General features: G+C 43.1%; 1 protein-coding gene across 1 annotated transcript in view; it reads right to left on the bottom strand.

Moving 5' to 3' along the window:
• LOC133074494 (uncharacterized) overlaps nt 1-24,476 on the bottom strand; it is a 35,645-nt gene that overhangs the window by 10,601 nt on the left and 568 nt on the right. Inside the window, exon 3 of the mRNA XM_061168426.1 lies at nt 24,091-24,430. Within this exon, the coding sequence (XP_061024409.1) occupies nt 24,091-24,430 (340 nt within the window). The remainder of the gene's footprint in view (nt 1-24,090; nt 24,431-24,476) is intronic.

The following is a 24,476-nucleotide window of genomic DNA, read 5'->3' as shown; positions in this document are numbered from 1 at the left end:
CTGCAGGGTGGAGGGCAGGAGACTGGATGGATGAATGAAATCCTGCCTTTTGCTCTTGTGTGACCTTGAGTCTTCCCCATGGAGCCAACATCCATCTCACCATCTTGTGGCCACAGGATTCACTGTGAGGTCTTGATAAGAAGTGACGAGGAGTCCAGTGGAGAGAGCTAAAGCCAGCCAAGGGCTTAGCTCAGCCCACCATGGGAGGAAGATGGGGAATTTAAGGAGAAGGAAGGCAGCAAGCAAGTTCAAGGGAAGCATGCTTAGCCCGACTTCTCAGTTCCAAGTCCCCATCCTTAGATCTAAGAGTGTCAGCCTCCCATAAAAGTGAGGCTCAGGAAACTAAGCAGTTGATAAGACCTTCTTAAGCATGATATGGGGCTCTCAAGAGAAGAAATGGAAGATATAATCCCTTCCCTCAAGGAACTCGTCATACAGTTATCCATTTGAGCAGTCAGCAGACAGAACTGTATATGGTTAAGGGCATGACACTTTAACAGAAAACAGAATTGTATATAGTTAAGAGTTAGTCTGAAAGTGAAAGTCACTCAGTTCTGTCTGACTGTTTGTGACCCCATGGACTATATGGAATTCTCCAGGCCAGAATACTGGAGTAAGTCACTGTTCTCTTCTCCGTGGGATCTTCCCAACCCAGGGATTGAACCCAGGTCGCCTGCATTGCAAGTGGATTCTTTACCAGCTAAGCCACCAGGGAAGTCTGACTGTCTGGGTGTGAATTCTGTCTCTACAATTTGCCGTGTGACCTTGAGCAACTTATTTAACTTCTCCGTGCTCTGGTTTCCACGTTTAAAAGAAGGGTGATAATACCACCTGCTCATTGAGTTCTCATGGCAAGAATACTGGAGTGGTCATGATCATGGCATCCAGTCCCATCACTTCATGGCAAATAGATGGGGAAAAAGTGGAAGCAATGACAGATTTTATTTTCTTGGGCTCCAAAAGCACTGCAAACAGTGACTGCAACCATGAAATTAAAAGATGCTTGCTCCTTGGAGCGAAAACCATGACACACATAGACAGCGTATTAAAAAGCAAAGATATCACTTTGCGACAAAAATCCATATAGTCATGGCTTTTCCAATAGTTATGTATGGATGTAAAAGTTGGACTATAAAGAATGGCTGAGCACTGGACTGATGCCTTCGAATTGTGGTGCTGGAGAAGACTCTTGAGAGTCCCTTGGACAGCAAGGAGATCAAACCAGTCCATCCTAAAGGAAATCAACCCTGAATATTCAGTGGAAGGACTATGCTGAAGCTGAAGCTCCAATACTTTGGCCACATAAGGCAAAGAACCCACTCATTGGAAAAGACTCTGATGCTGGGAAAGATCGAAGGCAAAAGGAGAAGAGGGCGGCAGAGGATGAGATGGTTAGCACCACCACCTCAATGGACATAAATCTAGGCAAACTCCAGGAGATAGTAAAGGACAGGGAAGCTTGGTGTGCTGCAGTCCATGGTGTTGCAGAGTCAAACACAACTTAGCAACTGAACAATAATACCACCTGGGCTTCCTAGGTGGCGCTAGTGGTAAAGAATCCTCTTGCAATGCAGTTGGCCAGGTTGGATCCCTAGGTCAGGAAGATCCCCTGGAGGAGGAAATGCAACCCACTCCAGTCTTCTTGCCTGAAAAATTCCACAAACAGAGGAGCCTGGCGTGCTACAGTCCAGGTGGCCACAAGGAACACACACGCATAATAACACCTACTTAACACGCATAATAACACCTACTTAACATCTTCGTCATGAAGATTAAATGAGGTAATGTATGTAAAAGAATAGTGTCTGACATAGAGTATAAAAGCATAGTGTGAAAGTCACTCAGTTGTGTCCAACTCTTTAGGACCCCATGGACTACACAGTCCATGGAATTCTCCAGGCCAGAATACTGAAGTGGGAAGCTGTTCCCTTCTCCAGGAGATCTTCCCAACCCAGGGATCAAACCCAGGGCTGTCACATTGTGGGAGGATTCTTTACCAGCTGAGCCACCAGGGAAGTCCATAAACACATGTGTTGTTTAAATAAATATATACAATTCGACAGTTATAGATAACATATAAATGAAACACTCCTTTTGTAGTTTAGCACCATAAAAATTCAAAAACAGGAAAAATCACAGGAGAAAAGAAATTTCACTATTTTAGTGGAACCAAATAATGGACAGAGATGTGGCTTGGATCCAGGCCAAACTATGGAGGCAGAAACTGGCATGGTCAATGCTACAGATAAGGTGGGGGTGAGAAGGGATGGTCAGACAGTAGAACTGGGGAACAGGGAGAGATAAGGTTGAGGTCTGATTACATAAGACTCTGAAAGCTAGATTTGCTTTAATGGGCAATGACGAATGGTTGGAACATTTCATGATGAATGTGGTGTATTTGGAAGATTCATCTGGCAGATGAAGATTGGAGAAGAGAAAATTAGAAGGAAGGACAATTAGGAGGCCATTACAAAAATTCTGGCTTGAGGTGGTGAGAACCTAATTTAATATTGCTTTAGACATGGAGGAGATGAGGGGAAATTTTGAGATATAAGGTTTTATTTATTCTTTTAATTTTTATTTTATATTGAAGCATAGTTGATTAACAATGTTGTGTTAGTTTCAGGTGTCTCTCAAAGTGATTCAGTTATACATATACATGTATCTATTCCTTTTCAATTTTTTTTTCCCATTTAGGTTATCATAGAATATTCAGTGGAGTTCCTGTGCTATAGAGTCAGTCCTTGTTGGTTGAGATATATGGTTTTTAATTTATTAAAAAAAAATAAAGGTAAGATATACTTAAAGTTGAGCTTCCCTGGTAGCTCAGCTGGTAAAGAATCTGCCTGCAATGCAGGAGACCCGGTTCAATTCCTGGGTAGGCAAGTTCCCTTGGAGAAGGGATAGGCTACCCATTCCAGTATTCTTGGGCTTCCCTGGTGGCTCAGATGGTAAAGAATCTGCCTGCAATGCAGGAAACCTGGGTTTGATCCCTGGGTTGGGAAGGTTTCTTGGAGGAGGGCATGGCAACCCACTCCAGTATTCTTGCCCGGAGAATCCCTGTGGGGAGAGGAGCCTCGTGGGCTACAGTCCATGGGGTCACAAAGATTCACACATGACTGAGAGACTAAGCACGGCATAGGATAGCATACTTAGAGTTAAAAAAAATCGAATAGTACATAAAGGCATAAAATGAAAAACAAAATCTCCCTTCTCTTCCTCAACTCCAGTCTAGCTTCACAAAGGCAACCACTTTTAACAGTTTCTTGTGTATCTCATGAGTTTTAAGTACATAGCTATCAATAAACAGTTGACTCTCTTTTTTCAAGGAGGTTACGTGCTATAATGTTGCCTCCAACATTGAATTAGCAAATACCATTGCTCCTGGGGGGAAATACAGGGAAGGTTCTTGCAAGCGTCTGATCAGAACATTTTCAACTAATAAAGTCATAACCTTGTTTTGTGTGTGATTCTGTCGAAAGACACCTTATTTAATGACTATTGTTTCATTACCATTGAATGTGTGACTAACAGCCTTCTAAATCCTGCCTGAAGGAAGCTTGTTTAACACCTGCTTTCTCTGTAGGGCACAGCTCAGCCTTCTTGCACCTGGAAGCACTTAAGCAGTACCGTTGGGGGCCACTGAAAACAGTGAAGTCACAAAAACAAACCTGCAAAGCACGGCACTGAACAGACCGTGGGTAGGACGCTTGGCAGGATGAGAGCTGAAAAAGAGGCAGAGTGTTGCCCTATTGGACCTCAACTGGGAACGTAACTGTCCCAAGACTCAGATTTGTCGTTGCTCTGGACTTGTCTGGGAATGACCATGAAAGCCTTATGAGTACTGATTGAGGAATTACAGGTAAATTTTAGTAAGGAGGCAAATTGACAAATACAGAACTGGCAAATCATAAGGATGAACCAAATGTAGAGAGAGGATCAGTTTCTCAGCCCTGTGACTTGTCCAGCCACCCAGATTGCATTTGGAAGGGCCTTGAGCTTGCTTTAATGCTCTGCTGTTGTTACTCTCCTGAAATTCCTAACTTAAAAAAAAATTATAGTTGATTTACAATATTGTGTTAGTTTCAAAGGTACAGCAAACTGATTTGGTTATATATATACTATACATACTTTTATATAAAATAAAATTAATAAAATATTTATTTTATATAAAAATACAGATTATTTTCCATTATAGGTTATTATAATATATAAAATATAGTTCCCTGTAATATACAGTAAATGCTTGTTGCTTGTTTTTATCTATTTTATATATAGTAATGTGTATCTGTTAATCTCATACTCCTAATTTATCCCTTCCCCCCACCTTAAATTCTTAACTTTTGAACAAGAGGCCTCATGTCATTTTCACTTTGCACTAGGTTACAAATTATGTAGCTAGTCTTGTCTTTATGTTTGTGTATGCATATTTAATTGCATAAATGAGGTCATATTATAAATACCCTTCCTTTTTTCCTTCTTATATTTTCCTTTTTAAAAAACTCAATCTTTGGTGGTATTTTTATATAGACATATAGAAATCTACTTTCTTCTTTTTAACATCTGTGGTATAGATATATCATGATTTACTTTTCAAGTCTCCAGTTACTTTGGACAATACTTTGTTTATGAATTTGTGCTTTTAGGAATTATGCCAAAAGAACCACCCCTGTTAAACACACACACATGCTTTGGCATATCATCCAATTATATTCATACACTAAACTAGCAGTAGAATTGCTGCTACATTGAAGTTTATTTGTATTTCAAATAATGATCATTATTGCCTTGTTGCTCTCTAAAAAGTTTGTACCAGTTCTCGCTCATACCAAGAAAATTTGAGAATTTATGTTCTTAAATACAGCTTGCTAACTCCACAAATTTCCAAACTTAAAAAAATTTGTCAGTCTAGGCTTTCCTGGTGGCTCAGTGGTAAAGAATGGAAGATCCCCTGGAGACGGAAATGGCAACCCACTCCAGTATTCTTGCCTGGAAGATCCATGAACAGAGAAGCCTGGTGGGTTACAGTCCATGGAGTCACAAAAGAGTTGGATACAAATTATCGGCTAAACAACAACAATACCATTCTAAAACAAAAAAATAGTGGAAAAAAATTTGCCAATCTAATCATCAGAAGAGGTATTTTGAGCTTCCCTGGTGGCTCACTGGTAAAGAATCCGCCTGCAATGCAGGAGACCTGGGTTCAATCCCTGGGTTGAGAAGATCCCCTGGAGAGGGAAATGGCAACCCACTCCAGTATTCTTGCCTGGAGAATTCCATAAACAGAGGAGCCTGACTGGCTACAGTCCATGGGGTTGCAAAGAGACATGACCAAGCAGCTAACATACTGAAGAGGCATTTTGTAGTTATTTTAATTTGCGTGTATTTAATCATGTGTGAAGCAGAACATTTTTTCTGCATGTTTATTTGTTAATCATTTTTTCTCTGTTTTTGTATTTCCCGTTGCTATCCTTTGTTCATTTTCCTAATAGGTTGTCTTTGTACTTTATATAAATTAAAGAAATTAACCCTTTGCTTGTTATATGAATTATAAATAATCCTGACTTATGAGTCTTTTGCTTTTATTTGCAGCATTCTGTTTTTCCAAAACAGAAATGAAGATTTTTGTGTTATACACTGAAACTTCTAGATGAGAGATATTTTAAATTTCAAACAGGGAATTCCCTGGTAGTCCACTGATTAGGACTGTGCGCTTTCACTGCTGGGGTCTGGGGCGAGCAAGCTGAGTGGTGTAACCAAAAAAAACCTTTTTTAATCAATATTACTTGATGATAGCTCAGATGTAAAGGGCCCGGGAGAGGAAGACATCAAAGACAACAGCAGTGTTTCTAGGTTTGGGGGATAATAGTGTCTTTACCAGGCTTCCCCGACAGGGATTCTCTCAGTGATATGTCCTTCATCATGAGCTTAGGGAGCGGAAGTTTCAAAATCAAGAATTCATTCGAGTTTACTGCTTTTATTTTTTAATAAATGATTTAGGAATAATCTTAGATTCACAGAAAAGTTGCAAAGATAGTAAGTAAGAGATGGTTCTCAGATACCCTATGCCCAATTTTCCCTATTATTAACATATTACATTAACATGGTGTATTTATAGCAATTAATGAGCCAATATTAACACATTGCTATTGACTAAAGTCCATATTTTCTTCAGATTTCCTTGGTTTTTAGTCTCATATCCTTTTTCTATTCCAGGATACCACTGGTAATGTCTTTTTTAGCTTCTTCTTGGCTGTGAGAATTGAGTTCCCTGATTTTTGTCTGTCATTCCACATCAGTTCACTAATGGGAGCAAAATCCTATCTAAGCTAGCCGTCCCAGGATAGAGGATCAGCAAATAACTGACTCTAGATTCCTATCTTCCCTCTCTTCCTGCTTCAAATCCCCCTTTTCTGAGGCTCTCAGCCACCCTCCACTTCCCCTACATTCACTCCAGTACCCTGCACATTCCTTCTTTGCCCTCTGACTTCAACCTAGTATTGGTTAAGTCTTCCTTTGAAATCAAAGACTGTTTTCTAGACTCCTTTGCCTAAGATTAGGATTAACCCCCACATCTTCCCGTAAATTTGCTTTATTTGTTTGTTTATATAATTGTTTGTTTGTTTATCCCCTGAATCAGGGTAGCTGACTAGTTTTCTTAGCAGCTAGTCTCTAGTACAATTCTAAGCCTGGAGTTGCTCCTGATACTGGAGAGGAGGAGGCCTATAATTAGCAGAGGCGGGGAAGCTGGGAAGGAGAACCAGTTGCTGGGGAATTTAGCCACCTCGTTTGTATGTGTCCTAAGTAAAGGGGAGAGGCACATGTGCAGAAATCCTGGAGCAAGTTAGAAGTACAGATTTCATACACTGAGGTCAGTGTCTAAAACAGAGCTTGGAGAGATGTTGTCTACTTTTGGAGGTGTCATTAGGAAGCATGAGAGTGAGAGAGAAGAGTAGGGGGCAGAGGAAAGAACCTTGTCCACAGTCAGGGGACGGGGAAGACACTCCCACATAGGAGGCAGGGGAGGAGCTGGAGTAGATCATGGACAGAGCATTGGTGTAGGAACCCAAGGAGAAAGGAATGTGGAACACCAGGAAGGCATTCAGTATAGGGAGGACTGCGAAAAGCCTTCAGTTTCTGAACTCACCTGCAGAGGAGGGATGAGAGGACTTGGAACCCTCGCATAAAATAAAGTGCTTGACTCAGACATAGTAAACAGAAAGGAAAGCAAGAAGACAGCAGCTTCAGTCTGTGAAAGAATGGGGCTAAATTTCTCCTATACATCTTCAGGCCATAAGGAAGGTATCGCAGGGAAGAATTATTGAAGATGATAGAGAAGAAAGGGAAATTAGTGGAAATACGATTCTAGCTTTTAGTTGTCCTACTTCACTTAGGATGTCAACTCATGAAGGCAGGGGTTTCTGTCTGTTTTGACTTCTTTAATATTCCAGGAGCCTAAAACAGTGTCTGGTACCTGGTGGATTTTCATAAATATTGCTGAATGGTGGAAAGGAACAGAAATTATTAAGTCTAGACACTAAGAGGAGAGGCTGGTTTTAGAATGAACTATAAATAAATATCTCTTCCTCTGAGACCCTGAGGAAAACTGAGGAGCCAGAGGGAAGAAGGAATTTATACCTGAGGCCCTAAACTGAATAATAAGGTACCCAATGATGATGGACTGCAGGAAAGCAAATCTGGCAGGGAACTCGGGGCAAAAATCCCTTCCTGCTTCCATGCAGGGAAGCCAAGAACTGGCCTGGGACACCAGCTGGGCACTCTTCCCAGCCCTTGCATTCCAGCCGAATACCCTACACAATGAAGAAAGGGGACTGACAGTGCAGTGACATGATTTAGGTTAATGAACTACTGATCATCTGCCAAGTGGGTGGGAAGTTGTTTTTGTCTGCCTGCTTCTATGGAAAAAATTTTTTATGAATGATTCATCTTGCCTCATTACTCAAGAGCACGAACTGATAAGAAGAGTTTAAAACCTAGGGAGAACATAGCTACCCCCACCCTATCCCACAGCCCAGTTTTTGGTGGATGGGTACGTTCACCCTCTCACCTTATTCTTTTTTTTTTTTTTTTTAACCCTCTTACCTTATTCTTGATTGTGAGGATTTCACAGACATGTGTGTGTGTGTATGTGTATATATATATATATTTAAATGGTATATTTATATGTGCGCAGTTCACTGTGTGTCAATTATACCTCAATCAAGCTATTTAGAAAAAGGAAAACAGAATCTTATATGTAAAATTATTTCAATCACAGAGTTTGAATTATATATAATATATATATACATACACACATGGGGCTTCCCTGGTGGCTCAGATGGTAAAGAATCTGCCTGCAGTGTAGGAGACCCAGGTTTGATCTCTGGGTCGGGAAGATCCCCTGGAGAAGGGAATGGCAACCCACTCCTGTATTCTTGCCTGGAGAATCCCATGGACCGAGGAGCCTGGCAGGCTACAATTCATGGGGTCACAAAGAGTCAGACACGACTGAGCAACTAACACACACACACATATACACATATATATTTACTTGCATATATAAATTCATCTAATTTATCTTTACAATCCAAGAGAAAGTTATTTTGAAATAAATTATTTGAGGGGGAAATAAAGGTCAATCTAGGGAGACAAGATACAAAGAGAATCACTGTAAGATTTCCAGGTACATCCCAGGATAAACTAAGGAATTCCTTCTCTCAGGGGAAAAACTGAAGAGGAGAAAGAAAGTTTTTGGTTAGCTGGGGGTGAGAGTGTTGTGTTCTTTTTGTAAACTTTTTGTAATTCTCCTTGAGGTCATGCTCTCCTTGTAATCTTCAATCTATAGAAGACCCTCTCTTTCACAGCCTGCAGAGAAAGATGGCTTTTTCCTAGGAAGGCCAGTTGCTCTGCCACTCTGCTGCTGCTAAGGGTCACATTTCTTCATCCTCCTGATACACTACAGAACTCGAGAGACACCGGTACAACTCACCACATAGATGGATCTGGGGCCTCAGCGGTGAACCAAATCCTGGCTGAGGCCAGTTTACTTTAAACTTTCCTGAAGAGGTTTTGTAAATCATTTCCAAAGGAATTAAATTTAATCGAGTAAGGACTGAAATTACTCCCACTGTGGTCTCTGCCATCACCTGGCAGTCTTAGGGTTTTTATGCCAGACAATATGCATGAAACAGTGCTGGGTGCTGTTCTTAAACCCTAAAGAGGCAGGGTTAGTTCTTGATCTCGACTTGAAATTCAGAAAGCCTAGAGAATAAAAATCCCTGGGGTGGGGGTAACAAATCAATATTTACTTTGTGAGTTGGAACTGGTCTGCTTAATAAAGCCCATTCATAAGTGAGGAGGGTAAACATCAACTCACTTCCTGAACTAAAAGGCCCCCCCAATTCACCAAAAATCTCCAAGGGACTCTAGAGGGAAAAGAGCCAAGTGTGCTAGTAATTGCTTTCTAATCCTTCAGGCTGCGGCTCCAAAGCCAGTTCCTGCTTTTGGTCAGATCACTCCCCAAAACTTTGTCACCATCATGATGCCCTTTTAAAATTGTCTTCATAGCACTTATCAGTGTTTCATCAACTAATTTATCTGTTTATTTTCTGTCTCCCCTATACTGGAAGAGAATCTCTATGGGAGCAGGGATCTTACCTCCTGTTTTCGACACTGTATCGCCACAATAATGTAGTATAATGGCCTCCCCAAAATGGGCTTCCCTTGTGGCTCACTGGTAAAGAACTTGCCTGCCAATGCAGGAGACGCAGGTTTAATCCCTGGGTTGGGAATGTTAGGTGGTTAGAACAGGAAACAGGAGTCCAAAAATGGTGGTGGCTAAAAGACAAGAGGAAAAAGTCCTTGAAAAGGGAGCAAAGGAAAAATCTGTGGACCCAGAATGGGAACCTCAGGTGAAACAAACACTCCCCCTTCCTGATCACTGATAGCTGTTACGCTAGTCTTAATTTGCATAGGGCAGGCTCAGGGGGAGGAGGCAAAAGGTATAAAAAGAGGGAGCCAAGACAGGCTGGGGCCTCTCCTTCCAGGGTTGGCCTGCCCTTATGCCTCCTGGGTGTATTATCCTTTGTTTCCCAAATAAAACTCTGAGCTGTAACCCTGGTTCTCTGTTTCAAATCTTTGTTGTGGCAAGACTGAACAGAGGAAATTATGCACTCTCCCAACAGGAAGATCCCCTCGAAAAGGAAATGGCAACCCACTTCAGTATTCTTGCCTGGAGAATCCCATGGACAGAGGAACCTGTCCTCTGTGGTGGACTATAGTCTATGGGGTTGAAAAGAGTCAAATATGACTGAGCGTGCACTAAGTCCCAGGGGGAGTGGTGGGCAGGGTTCTTTCCTTGCCTGTCTTGTTCAATACTGTATATCTGTAGTCCACGGGGTCGCAAAAGAGTTTGATGCAAACTTAGTGACTAAACAACAAACAAAAGATGGTCACGTCCTAATTCTAGGAACTCCTGAGTATGCTACCTCATGTCATTAAAGGGACTTTGCAGATTTAAGTTAAGGATGGGGATTTAAAAGTAGGGAGAATATCCTGCATTTTCCAAGTGGGCCCAATGTAATCACGAGGGTCTTTATAAGAGGGAAAAAGGATCAGTGTCAGAGGAGATATGACAACAGAAGTAGCTATCAGAAAGGGGGAGAGGGACTGGCTTTGAAGATGGAGGAAGGGGCCATGAGCTAAAGAATGTAGACAGCTCCTAGAAGCTGGACAAGACAGGGAAATAGATTCTCTACTAGCCTTTAGAAGGAATACAGCCCTGTGACAACATGATTTTAGGATTTCTAATCTCTAGAACTGTAAGATGATAAATTTGTGTTGTTTTAAGCTGTTAAATTTCTGCTAATTTGTTACAGCACCCACAGAAAACTAACACAAATGATACCTGATGCATAACAGACTCTTAACAAACATTTATCGGTTAACCAACTTCCTTAAATATGAGGCCCCAGTCAACAATACAAACAACACTTTGCAAACTTCATGGTGGTGTATAATAGCCAAGTGTGTTCATAATCCTAAATTCATTTTATTTTCACAATTATTATCCTTATATTACAGACAGGGAAATAAAAACTCAGTTGTCCAAATTCCCATAGGTTTTAAGAGGCATAAAGTAGATTCAGAACCATTATTCTTATTTTCTCCTTATTTTTGTGTAATCTATAAACAATATTAACAGTAAAGGACAGGTTTAAAAAAATTCGTTTGCAGTCCTATTACTCTAATAGATCAATCAGTTTTATTTTTCTATGTTTTCTTCCAGGTTTTATCTATGTAAAAAATCTTTGTAATTATAGTATGTGATATATACATATGTAGTTTTAATTTTTCTTGTTAATACATTTTACTGCCTGGGTGTATTGGTTTGGGTCTTTTGGGAAACAGATGCTAAGACAAAATTAACAATAGAAGAAGTTTATTGGGGGTAATACCTGTGAAAGATACAGAGCGAGGAAGCAGGATTGGGCGAGGAGAATCCCAAATCATGGTGCAGCTCTGATAATCTCAGCAGGCCCAGCAGGGAGATCTGGGACAAAGATGGCCAGTGAGAGGAGTCTCATGGAGCAGAAGCTCCATGAAGCTGAAGCTCTAATACTTTGGCCAGCTGATGTGAAGAGCTGACTCATTGGAAAAGACCCTGATGCTGGGAAAAATTGAAGGCAAGAGAAGAAGGGGATAACAGAGGATGAAATGGTTGGATGGCATTACTGACTCAATGGACACAAGTTTGAGCAAGCTCCAGGAGGTGGTGAAGGGCAGGGAAGCCTGGCATGCTGGAGTCCTCGGGGTGCAAAGATGCGGACACAACTGAGCAACTGAACAACATGGAGCAGAACTGGTCAGTCCTGGTACTCACATTGGGCTCAGTCATTCCTGGGGGCTGTCTGGGAAGAATCTGGTCTCAGCTTGAATATAATAATGAATCCTGAAGGTACTTCAACTGGAAGCTGTGAGGTCATTGCATTCTGGCAGGTGAACACAAGTACTTTCCTGAAGGGAATCCAAGTGGGGCACCTCCATGGCTACTACAGTCCACCCCTTATGTCATGAGGATTCACTTCTCCCTACGTATTGAGTAAGCGTTCCCTGGACCTCTCCTCCTCAGGAGAAACTCAGACAAGGGAGGTTAGTGCAATAGCGTGCAGTCCCATTGCTGCAGCTGGTCTCAGGGCTGCAACTTGTGCTCAGTGCTTCCTTCCTCCACTCCAAATCCCCTTTGCTCTCAGCCATTACCTCTACTGGTCTCAGTGGCTTACCCAGTGGCGCAGCCCAAACCCTAGCCCCTGAGGGGTGTGGGGTACCTTCTCAGGTCAGAATTGCTACATTTGTCCTTTCAAGGTCAAACTAGGCAAGGGAGAACCAAGATGTGCCTGGGTGGGGTCACTGCACATATTCCTCCCTTCTCAAACTGGGTAGCAGCAGTCTACCTCTTCCCTAATCAGGGCCAATGACCCCCGACAACATGGTCATTTCTCTTCTTGCCTGCTGCTCCCTGTGTATAAGGAATCCAAAGTGACCAGGTGGCAGCCATAGCATGAAACTCAATGTTACCCTTCTGGGAAGACTATAAACCTCTGGGGATTAGAACTTCAAACCCTGCAGAGCCCAGAGTTGCAGAAACAGTCAGTGCAAAGTCCCCAGTGAGTCACTGAGAGTGATGGTGAGTGGGTGCTATTGTCTGAATGTTTTCGTCCCTCCAAAATTCATATGTTGAAATCCTCATGCTCAGTGTGATGGTGTTAGGAGGTGGGGTCTTTGGGAGGTGATTAGGCCAGGAGGGTAGAGCCCTCATGAATGGTATTAAGTGTCCTTATTAAAGAAGTCCAAGAGAGACGCCTCCGTGCTTCTCCATGTGAGGACACAGTGAAAAGACAGACATCTAAGAATCAGGAAGCCCTTACCAAATACTGAGATCCTGGATTTCCCAGACTTCTGAACCATGAGAAATAAATGTTTGTTGTTTATTAACTACCTGATATGTGGCGTTTTGTTATAACAGTGTGGGCTGACTAAGATTTTGGGGCTACTCCTTTCCTGTTCTGGGCCCCATTCAGAGCTGGCAGTTTTTTGTCACCTTGTATGTGGGCCAGAGCACTATTCCTAGTGTGGAAAGGATTGTCTTCACAAGCTGAAGAGGCCTCCCAGGTCTGTGATCCCTTCTTTGCGATAAGGCATGGAAGATGAAGTAGTATGTCTTTTCCTTTGGAAGGGATGTCCTGGCATGTCTCTTCAACACTGGAATGTTAAGAACTTGACTGATATGGTGGGCCCCTGAATTTCTGTAGGGATTATCTTCCATGCTCTGGAGTGCATGCGTCTTCCCAAGGCTTTTAGTGTGCAGCTCTTGCTCATCCTGACCCATCAGCATGATGTCATCAAGGCAGTAGACCAAAGGGTGCTCCGCAGGATGTCCACACAGTCCACACCGTGAGACTACATAGATGGATCCGCAGGACCCTGGACTTTGACTGGGACTCTACTTACCAGCTGACTCACAGAGGGTCCCACCCCAGCAGTGGGGTAAGGATGATGCTTTGGGTCCCCAGGTGTCAACGTCAACTGAGATTCTGTGTCCCACAGTCCTCAATAAACCTGGGGGTTCTTTCCTATATTTACAGTCACCTGAGTAAACAGTCGTAAGTTCCTTTCTTGAAAGACTGGGGAATCACTACAATATATACTTACTGCGGTGTTGCCAGTCTTGGAGACATGGACATCTCTTTAATCAGTGAATTCTGGATCTGGAAACTGACTGAGGCTGGGGAACTAGATAAGGGATAATGATTTTTTTTTTTTTTTTTTTTTACTGGGACCTCCATCTTGAGTTTCTGCTCATATATGTTTGCTTTCTTGTGATTACATATATTCAATAATACCCTTGTTTTGACTGTCTCGAGGGATGCCATGTTCTATTACCCACCTGCACAACTCCTTGTTTCAAGCTCCTGGGCTGTCACTATGACCTTGCTAGTCATTCAGTTCAGTTCAGTTGCTCAGTTGTGTCCGACTCTTTGTGACCCCCCCATGAACCACAGCATGCCAGGCCTCCCTGTCCATCACCAACTCCCGGAGTCCACCCAAACCCATGTCCATTGAGTCAGTGATGCCATCCAACCATCTCATTCTCTGTCGTCCCCTTCTCCTCCTGCCTTCAAACTTTCCCAGCATCAGGGTCTTTTCAAATGAGTCAGCTTTTCCCATCAGGTGGCCAAAGTATTGAAGTTTCAGCTTCAAAATCAGTCCTACCAATGAACACCCAGGACTGATCTCCTTTAGGATGGACTGGTTGGATCTCCTTGCAGGCCAAGGGACTCTCAAGAGTCTTCTCCAACACTACAGTTCAAAAGCATCAATTCTTTGGTGCTCAGCTTTCTTTATAGTCCAACTCTCACATCCAAACATGAGCACTGGAAAAACCATAGCCTTGACTAGATGGACCTTTGTTGACAAAGTAAAGTCTCTGCTTTTTAATATGCTGTCTAGGTTGGTCATAACTTTCCTTCCAAGGAGTAAGTGTCTTTTAATTTCATGGCTGCAATCACCATCTGCAGTGATTTTGGAGCCCAGAAATATAAAGTCAGCCACTGTTTCCCTATCTATTTGCCATGAAGTGATGGGACCAGATGCCATGATCTTAGGTTTCTGAATGTTGAGCTTTAAGCCAACTTTTTCACTCTCCTCTTTCACTTTTCATCAAGAGGCCCTTTAGTTCTTCTTCACTTTCTGCCATAAGGGTGGTGTCATCTGCATATGTGAGGTTATTGATAGTTCTCCCGGCAATCTTGATTCCAGCTTATGCTTCCTCCAGCCCAGCGTTTCTCATGATGTACTTTGCATATAAGTTAAATAAGCAGGGCGACAATATACAGCCTTGACATACTCCTTTTCCTATTTAGAACCAGTCTGTTGTTCCATGTCCAGTTCTAACTGTTGCTTCCTGACCTGCGTACAGGTTTCCAAAGAGGCAGGTCAGGTGGTCTGGTATTCCCATCTCTTTCAGAACTTTCCACAGTTTATTTATTTATTTTTTTTAACTTTCCACAGTTTATTATGATCCACACAGTCAAAGGCTTTGGCATAGTCAATAAAGCAGAAATAGATATTTTCTGGAACTCTCTTGCTTTTTCAATGCTAGTCATTAAGATCATTATAACCCCCAACCTACTGGCAGGTAAATGTTGCCGCTTGGCCTCTATTGCTTTGGGACCCCACTATCCCTGTTGCTGTTGCAGAGCCAGGCTGTGACAGCACCTCCTCTTGCTAGCTCTGGTTTGCAGAAGAAAACCAACACTGAGCTTCCTAGTAATGCGTTCCTCCTCTCACCAGCACATTCCTGATGACGCTGCTAAATGGACTGTTCTAGCCCACTCCAGTATTCTTGCCTGGAGAATCCCATGGACAGAGGAACCTGGTGGGCTACAGTCCATGGGGTCACAAAGAGTCTGACATGACTGGAGTGAATTAGCATCCACGTAGACCTTCCATGGAACATCCTTTGGTAGGGTTTCTGGTCTCTTATCATTGACTCTGGCATGATCATTTTACTGAGCCATTTAATCCTTTCTTCCCCCAATTGCTGTGGCAATCCAGGCAACTGAACTTCACTCAGCGAAGGTTATCATATCCTCCATGTTCCTAGGAGCCACTGAGGCAGGGCCTTAAGAGGAAGTTATATTCTATCCCAGGAGGGGAGGGGGGGTCCCAGTCAATAAACTCTTCCTTACCCAGTCTTGTATTTCAGCCCCTTGATTAAGCACCATCAAAAATCCAACTCTATAGATATTCCCCAACTCTTACAGCTCATATTGGTCAGTTGCCACAGCTACTTTGGGGGTATGTCATTTTCTTCCCTCATCAGGACCAGTATGTTCTCACTGGACTATGCTGTAACTTAACCCTAATAAGATCCTGGCAGTCAGGAAAGGAGATGGAGACAAATTCTGAGGGGGTAGGGGTGGTGGCGGGGGTAGGCCTCTGCAGTATCTTTCCACATGGAGGGGCTGCTAGGTCCTAATAGGAAAGGGTGGGCCCCCCTTAAGGCGCCGAGGAGTTGAGAAGATTGTAGGGAGTCAAGAATCTTTGAGGGAATCCCCTAGATACCTCCGTTCAGTGCGTCAGGGTCCTGGGTTTTCCGAACTAGGATCCTGACCTTGAGTACAGATCTGCCTCCCAGAATTCTTAAGTCCTGAGTTTGGTCTTCAGCATTTTTTCTTTTTTCCTTCCTCCCCCACTGCAGTAGATAAGGGCCTCTTTGTAACCCATCAAAGAGGCTCTCTTGGCCTTCACAGTCAATTTTCAGTGTTTGGTAACTGCTCTCAGCTTTTCATTATCTCTTGGCAGGGCTCAACACTACTTAATAACAGTCAGCCCATTCCATTGTCCTTGGATTCACTGCTATCCCTCCGCCTACCACATATGTCCGAATTGTTGCAACATAGGAATATTTTCCTGTTTCATCATCAGTGAAAGTTTTAGCAATTGGATTGCCCTCTTGTCTCAGAGACTATCTATCTGTACCCCACAAACCATCCAGGAGGGGTTCTTTTTTTAAGGTTCAGTGAGGCAAAATGGCAAAATGGTTGTCTGAGGAGGCCTTACAAATAGCTGAAAAAAGAAGTGAAGTGAAAGGCAAAGGAGAAAAGGAAAGATATACCTGTCTGAATGCAGAGTTCCAAAGAATAGCAAGGAGAGATAAGAAAGCCTTCCTCAGTGATCAGGGCAAAGAAGTAGAGGAAAACAATAGAATGGGAAAGACTAGAGATCTCTTCAAGAAAATTAGCAATACCAAGGAAACATTTCATGCAAAGATGGACACAATAAAGGAAAGAAATGGTATGGACCTAACAGAAGCAGAAAATATTAAAAAGAGGTGGCAACAATACACAGAAGAACTATATAAAAAAGATCTTCACGACACATATAATCACGATGGTGTGATCACTTACCTAGAGCCAGACATCCTGGAATGCGAAGTCAAGTGGGCTTTAGGAAGCATCACTACAAACAAAGCTAGTGGAGGTGATGGAATTCCAGTTGAGCTATTTCAAATCCTAAAAGATGATGCTGTGAAAGTGCTGCACTCAATATGCCAGCAAATTTGGAAAATTCAGCAGTGGCCACAGGACTGGAAAAGATCAGTTTTCATTCCAATTCCAAAGAATGCTCAAGCTACCACACAACTACACTCATCTCACACACTAGTAAAGTAATGCTCAAAATTCTCCAAGCCAGACTTCAACAGTACATGAACTGTGAACTTCCAGATATTCAAGCTGGATTTAAAAAAGTCAGAGGAACCAGAGATCAAATTGCCAATCCACTGGATCATTGAAAAAGCAAGAGAGTTCCAGAAAAACATCTATTTCTGCTTTATTGACTATGCCAAAGCCTTTGACTGTGTGAATCACAACAAACTGTGGAAAATTATTCAAGAGATGGGAATACCAGACCACCTGACCTGCCTCTTGAGAAATCTGTACGCAGGTCAGGAAGCAATAGTTAGAACTGGACATGGAACAAGAGACTGGTTCCAATAGGAAAAGGGGTACATCAAGGCTGCCTATTGTTACCCTGCTTATTTATCTTATATGCAGAGTACATCATGAGAAATGCTGGACTGGATGAAGCACAAGCTGGAATCAAGATTGTCAGGAGAAATATCAATAACCTCAGATATGCAGATGACACCACCCTTATGGCAGAAAGCGAAGAAGAACTGAAGAGCTTCTTGATGAAAGTGAAAGAGGAGAGTGAAAAAGTTGGCTTAAAGCTCAACATTCAGAAAACTAAGACCATGGCAACTGGTCTCATCAGTTCATGGCAAATAGATAGGGAAACAGTGGAAACAGTGACAGACTTTATTTTCTTGGGCTCCAGAATCACTGCAGATGGTGATTGCAGCCATGAAATTAAAAGATGCTTACTCCTTGGAAGAAAAGCTATAACCAACATATACAGAGTACTAAAAAGCAGAGACATTCCTTTGCCAACAAAGATCCATTTAGTCAAAGCTATGGTTTTTCCTATACTCATGTATGGATGTGAGAGTTGGACTATAAAGAAAGCTGAGTGCCAAACAAATTGATGCTTTTGAACTGTGGTGTTGGAGAAGACTCTTGAAAGTCCCTTGGACTGCAAGTGATCCAACCAGTCCATCCTAAAGCAAATCAGTCCTGAATATTCATTGGAAGGATTGATGCTGAAGCTGAAACTCCAGTATTTTGGCCACCTGATGCAAAGAACTGACTCACTTGAAAAGACCCTGATGCTGGGAAAGGTTGAGGGCAGGAGGAGAAGGGGATGATAGAGGATGAGATGGTTGGATGGGATCACTGACTCGATGGACATGAGTTTGAGTAAGCTCCAGGAGTTGGTGATGGACAGGAGTGCTGCAGTCCATGGGTCTCAAAGAGTTGGACACGACTGAGCGACTGAACGGAACTGAACTGCGAAGTTACTTCATCAGATGTCCAGCTGTTTTCAAGTCTATGGACTGTAGTCCGCCAGTCTCCTCTGTCCATGGGATTCTCCAGGGAAGAACACTGGAGTGGGGTTGCTGTGCCCTCCTCCAGGCGATCTTCCCGACCCAGGGATCGAACTTGCCTCTCTTACATCTCCTGCATTAGCAGGCGGGTTCTTTACCACTAGCACCACCTGGGATACTACCCAATAAATCTCATGCACTCCTAAATTTGTCTCAGCATCTGCTTACCAGACCACCTGAACTGACTCACTTGGTTCCAGGACAGGTCTGAGAAAGCAGACTATAAGATGGAGTTTGGAAATGGCATTATTCACTACCTGGCTGGCAAAAAGAACCCCTCCTGGGCACTTCCCCGGTAGTCCAAGGGTTAAGACTCCTCATTTCTAATGCAAGGGTACAGGTTTGATCCCTGGTCAGGGAACTAGATTCCACATGCTGTGGGTGGCCAAATAAATAAATAAGTCCTTGCCTCACAGTTCAGTCACTCAGTTGTGTCCAATCCTTTGAGACCTCATGGGCTGTAGCCCACCACTCTCCTCTGTCCATGTAAGTTTCCAGGCAAGAATACTGGAGTGGGTTGCCATTTCCTTCTCCAGGGGTTCTTTCCGGTCCAGGGACTGAACCCAGGTCTCCTGCATTGCAGGCAGATTCTTTACTGTCTAAGCCACCTGGGAAGGTGACAGATCCTAAGGTTATGTCACTGAAGGCTGACAGCTAACAGCACTCTGGCAGTTGAATGGATCTGAGTTAACATTTCTCTGTGGCTGCTGTATCAGGCGTTTTGTTTTCGAGTCCAGTGCTCTATCTGTGTATCATCTCGCCTCTGTATTTGAGACAGACTTTGAAAATCATTCAGATAAAGAACCTAAGTAAATCAATGTGAGACTCTGCTGAAATTCTTGGCCACCATGGACTGTGAGAGAAAGTGGGGTTTTGGGAAAGTGTGTATAGGTTTAAGCTGTCTAGCTTCTGCCTCCTTCACCGATGAGAAAAGGAAAGCAGGGTGGGAGGTGGAATCAGCTGTTGTTTGGGTGTGTGGAAGAAAGCTGGTTCTCTCCTCAGAATGGCGATTTACCAGCTCAGGGGAAAAAAAAAGTATGCAGAAGGAATCTGTTCCATTTAATTTCCATTGGAATTGGAAGTATGTAGCCTTCTTGTTCTTTTTTTCTTTTAAATGATACCCGTATTTTGAATGTATGCTGGAGACTGAACATACTGGAATTTCGTTGCTCAGAGCATTAGAAGCTGGTGCTGATGAAAGGGTTTGAGGTTAAGGGGTCAACTCAGGAGCTGGGAGAGAAGTCTTTCCCTTATCAAGAAGTGACTCTGATTAGACCCAAAATGTTGCTTGGACTTCTTTGTCCCAAAGAGTTACCTTGTTATATATTAGATATTGTTACATATATTCATGTTTCCAGCTGATAATAAAAGGAGGAGCTGCAAGACCAACATGACTTTTTCCTCCCAAGGAGCGTAAAAGAAACAAAATAATTAAGGAATCTGGAATTATCTTAATTTCTCAGAAGAAACTGAGCTCCAAATTTAGGAAATTTGGCTAGGATTATAGCTTTTTCAGAAGTAAAATTAGAGTACAGGTCTCTTGACTCTTGACTCATGCTCTGCCTCAGTGATGTCCACTCATAAAATCTCTGTGGAGCGAGTGGAAGATGTGGGTCAGAAGAAGTGAAATATCTTTGGGGGACTCTTGGCAATCCTGAACCCCAAGTTTGGAAGAGTGTATCCAGTAGTATATAAAGTGACCATTTCTTATCTTCCCTAACAACACCCATAATAGAAATTTTACTCAACCAGGAAAAGCCCTAAGCATGAGTGCAATTACATGCTGTTACTGCTGTTGGAAGAGCGAAATATCTGTAATGAAATTTGTAAAGAAATGGTGAGTGATGTGCTCAAAGGACATCCCTCCCTTGGTCACTACTCTAGTGCAGGGCTTACCACCTCAGTCAAGACTTGCCATTGCATTCATCATCCCAACCTAGGTTCACCTTCTGAAGTACACCTTCACTTTCCTGTTCAAAAATCTACAGTAGCTCTCTGTGATCCATCAATAAAGCCCACATTCCTTACCTTGATATTCATAAAGTGAAAGTGAAAGTTGCTCAGCCATGTCCGACTCTTTGTGACCCCATGGACTAATTCTCCAGACCAGAATACTGGAGTGGGGAGCCCTTCCCTTCTCCAGGGGATCTTCCCAACCCAGGGATCAAAGCCAGGTCTCCTGCATTGCAGATGGAATCTTTACCAGCTGAGCCACCAGGGAAACCCAAGAATATTGGAATGGGTAGCCTTTCCCTTCTCCAGCAGATCTTCCTGACCCAGGAATCAAACTGGGGTCTCCTGCCTTGCAGGCAGATTCTTTACCAACTGAGCTATGAGGGAAGCAAGGCCTTGCTACCCTACAATTTACCTTTCCAGTCTGTTTCTCAGTACTCGCCTGTCCCTCTGTTCAGCCTGGAGGATCTCCTTTCAGTGTCCACAATAAACATTGTGCCTTCCTGCTCCAAGGGCCTCCCCCTACCCTTTCACCTACCTGTTTTTTTTTAAGGTCCACATTAGTTACCTTCCCATTCTAGTTGAAAGGAAGACTTTTCAGCAGTATTTCACTTGTGCCATTCATTTGGCATTTTTCATACTCTTCCTTAGGCTTATGGGTAATTCCAACAGCTTCAAAACTTATTTACCAAGTCTCCAGCCCTCAGAATCACACTCCCTGGGACTTCCCTGGTGGTCCAGTGGCTAGGACTCTGTGCTCCCAGTGTAGAGGAGCAGGTTTAGTCCCTGACTGGGGAACTACATCCCCTGACTGGGGAACTACATCCCACATGCCACAGCTGGCAATTCATGTTCCTCAGCTAAGAGATCCTGCATGCCTCCACTAAGACCCAGCACAGCGAATAAACAAACAAATAAATACTAAAATAATAATAATAATAAATTATTTAATTTCTCCATCAATCCAGTGGGCTACAGTTAGCTGACTCAAGTTCTGCAACTCCTCACTCCTTCATATCTGGCCTTCCAATTTAAGTTCCAGAACACAAAATTTACCTTTTCTTCTATGTACAGGCTTTCACTGTTCTCTATTTCTTGAATCTTGCTCACTCTTCTGGCTTATTCTTAAAATACAATCAAGTCTCTCTTTCCTGAAAACAAAACCAACATAAAACTTCCCCTTTCTTTCACCCTGTTTTTCTTTAAGTCAAGGTACATTTTCCTCTTTTCTTGATATAATTCTGTTACTGCAGTTGGCCCTAAGGGTCTGCCACTCTGCTGAAACTGACATCTAGAAGATCAACCATAATTTCTATATCCCAAATTTCACTCTCTTCTACTTAAACAACCCTCTTCTATGGACTTTTTCATCTACCTCTCTGCCTACTCCATCACTGGTTTTTATTTTTGCTTTTATCCACCTACTCCATACTTCTCAAGGTTTGGTCCTGTTTAGAAACTTTCACATCTATGAGGATGATTCTTAGATCCGGTCTCTAGTGCTAACTTTAACTTCATTTCTAGTTGTTTGCTAGACTGTGTTTGTGTGTGAAGGAGTCTTTGGGCCTAGAAAAGAAAACAAGTCTCAAAGACCCTTGCTGAACTGAACTTTAGGTCCTGCCTTGATGCTGCAGGCCGGTTGTATCTACCTGGGACTTATCACCCCCTACATCTGCCAGGGACTTATCACCCCCTGCCCAACTACAAATGCCATCTCAACTAAAGAATACCCAAAACATCCCACCTGACTAATGTTTCCCTTATTGCTTCCACAAACCTCCCTTTAAATATGAAGCCTCCTTGATGCCTCTTGCGCTCAGTCTGGTCCTTAGGCCACCTGTTGCCCCCTCCTTGCCTAAATAAAGGTAACCTACCTCCGTTGAGGTTGTCTCTCCTTCTTTTCTGTCTCAGCCCGAACTATACCTTACAGTGTGTGTGTCCCACCTCCCAAGATGGAATTTCCAAAGCTAATTTATTTTATTCTTCCTCTTTTAGGTAATCCCCAAATCCTTTCTGTCTCCTGTCCTTTCAAGCTCAGCCAGTGGCATCACTCTTTTTCAGTTATTTACTTATCTTTAAATACCCTTCCTGCGTAGCCTTCCTGCTGCTCCATTTAGGAACTGGGCACAGAATAACAGGTGATCTCTGAGACAACGATTTCAGTAGAGTTGTTAGTGGTAGTGGTGACAGTCTTGGATAACTCAAGAAGAACCGAGAAAAGAATGGTAGGATAAGAATTTGGCGCCAAATTCACTTTTCTTTCATGAAGCCTTCTCTAGTTTACCTATATCATTCTCTTCTATTCCATTTCACAAAAGTAAAATTACCCTCTTGAATATATACCAATGTAATTCATTTCTTCTTCCTGGATTCTATGTTTTGTTCTAATTTTCTGCCTTCGCTGTATCTATAAACTGGTCAATTCTGCGAAGTGTAACATTCCTTACGGAGAGAGACCATAAGCTCTGAAAAAGGCCTTAGTGTCACCTTTGCCCCATGTGTCTGGTCTGTCTGAGATTGTGTGCTTCCTTGAAGAACAGGTGACTATCACTGTGACTCAGAGGCCTCCCGGTTTGTCCTTGTAATCTGTATTCATAGGGTTGGGGTGGGTGTCTCCTAACTTTACAAGTACACTAAGTAGCCTAACGATTGAGGCGTTACCTTAGGAGAGTTTAGGCATTTCCATTTTCCAATATTTAGGTCAGTTAAACAATCTTATATTAAAAAAAAAAAATCTCTTAAAAAACCACCCCAGGAGTTTGGAGGTACTTGGTCCAGAAGAGGCACTTCCTTTTCCGATACCCAACCCCCTGGCTTTTCTTTTCTGTCCCACCCTGGGGCATGAGCCAGTTTGATGACTCTAATCCCTACCTAAAGCTTCCCTTGGAATGCTTCCCTTGGAATGCAGATTTGCTTCCCAGCCTAGGAACCGGGAGATGGACTTTACTCTCCAGGACCTACACCTAGCCTATGAAGCCTGGGGGGAAGGGAGGGAAATGAGCTCCCTCGGAAGCACTAAGTAGCACATATGTAGCACTATGTCAGCAGCATGTAGGATTCCTCTTCAACGCCAAATAGATACACAATCAATATTTGTTGAATAAATACGAATATCGGGACCTAGCAACGCAAACTAAGTCTATCTCTTTTTCACATACCTCAACCATTAAAATCTCGGAAGTCAGCTTTCCCGCTGTGTAAAGATCAGCAGGAGTGTCTGCAGTTTGCGGAGCACCCCGATTTTACTTTTCAGAGTTCTGGGATCAATTTCCCCACTTCTTGAAACGCTAAAGTCTAAAATGGATTTACAATCTGGGGTTGAGATCCCCTTCAGGTTAGAATGAGAGTCATTCCTATTCCATGTAAATTCTCCCCGCCCCTTCCCATTCATTCACTCGACAAATATTTACTAAGCGCCTAACAGATGCCTGTCCTTGTTGTCGGCATTTGGGGTAAACTAGAGAACAAAACAAGAGATTTTTGCTCTGGTGGAGCTTAGAGTAGGGCGAGAGACAAACGACGAATACGAATTTTAGATTAAATTATATAATCTGGTAGGTGATACATACTATGAAGAAAAAGGTGCCAGGCTGAATGTTTGTGGAGGCCAGGAGATGAGGGAGGAGAATCCAAGATTGGGATCCGGCTCAGGTTGGGAAAAAGGGAGACGGAGCTGAAGTGGAGGGGCTGCTGACGTCTGGGGGCCGGGAAGGTATCTTCCGCAGGATGCGACCGAAGAGTATTCTGCTTTATGCGGAGGTAGGGGAAGGGCAGAAGGGAGTCTGGACGGAGGTTCCGGCCGAGAACCCGGCAGGCGGGGCACTGCTCCGCAGCTGAGGCGAGAAGATGCTCTGGCGGGCGGCTCCCAGTCCAGGGCCCGGGCAGGGGCCGGTCAAGGGCGGCCAGCCACTACGCCCCCAAAATGGCCTCCCGATGCCCCTCGCCGCCCCACCCC

Source organism: Dama dama, chromosome 20 (assembly GCF_033118175.1).
Source record: "Dama dama isolate Ldn47 chromosome 20, ASM3311817v1, whole genome shotgun sequence".
Lineage (NCBI taxonomy): Eukaryota > Metazoa > Chordata > Mammalia > Artiodactyla > Cervidae > Dama > Dama dama.
Note: the sequence above shows the minus strand (reverse complement) of the source record. Positions and strands in the feature narration are given on the sequence as shown.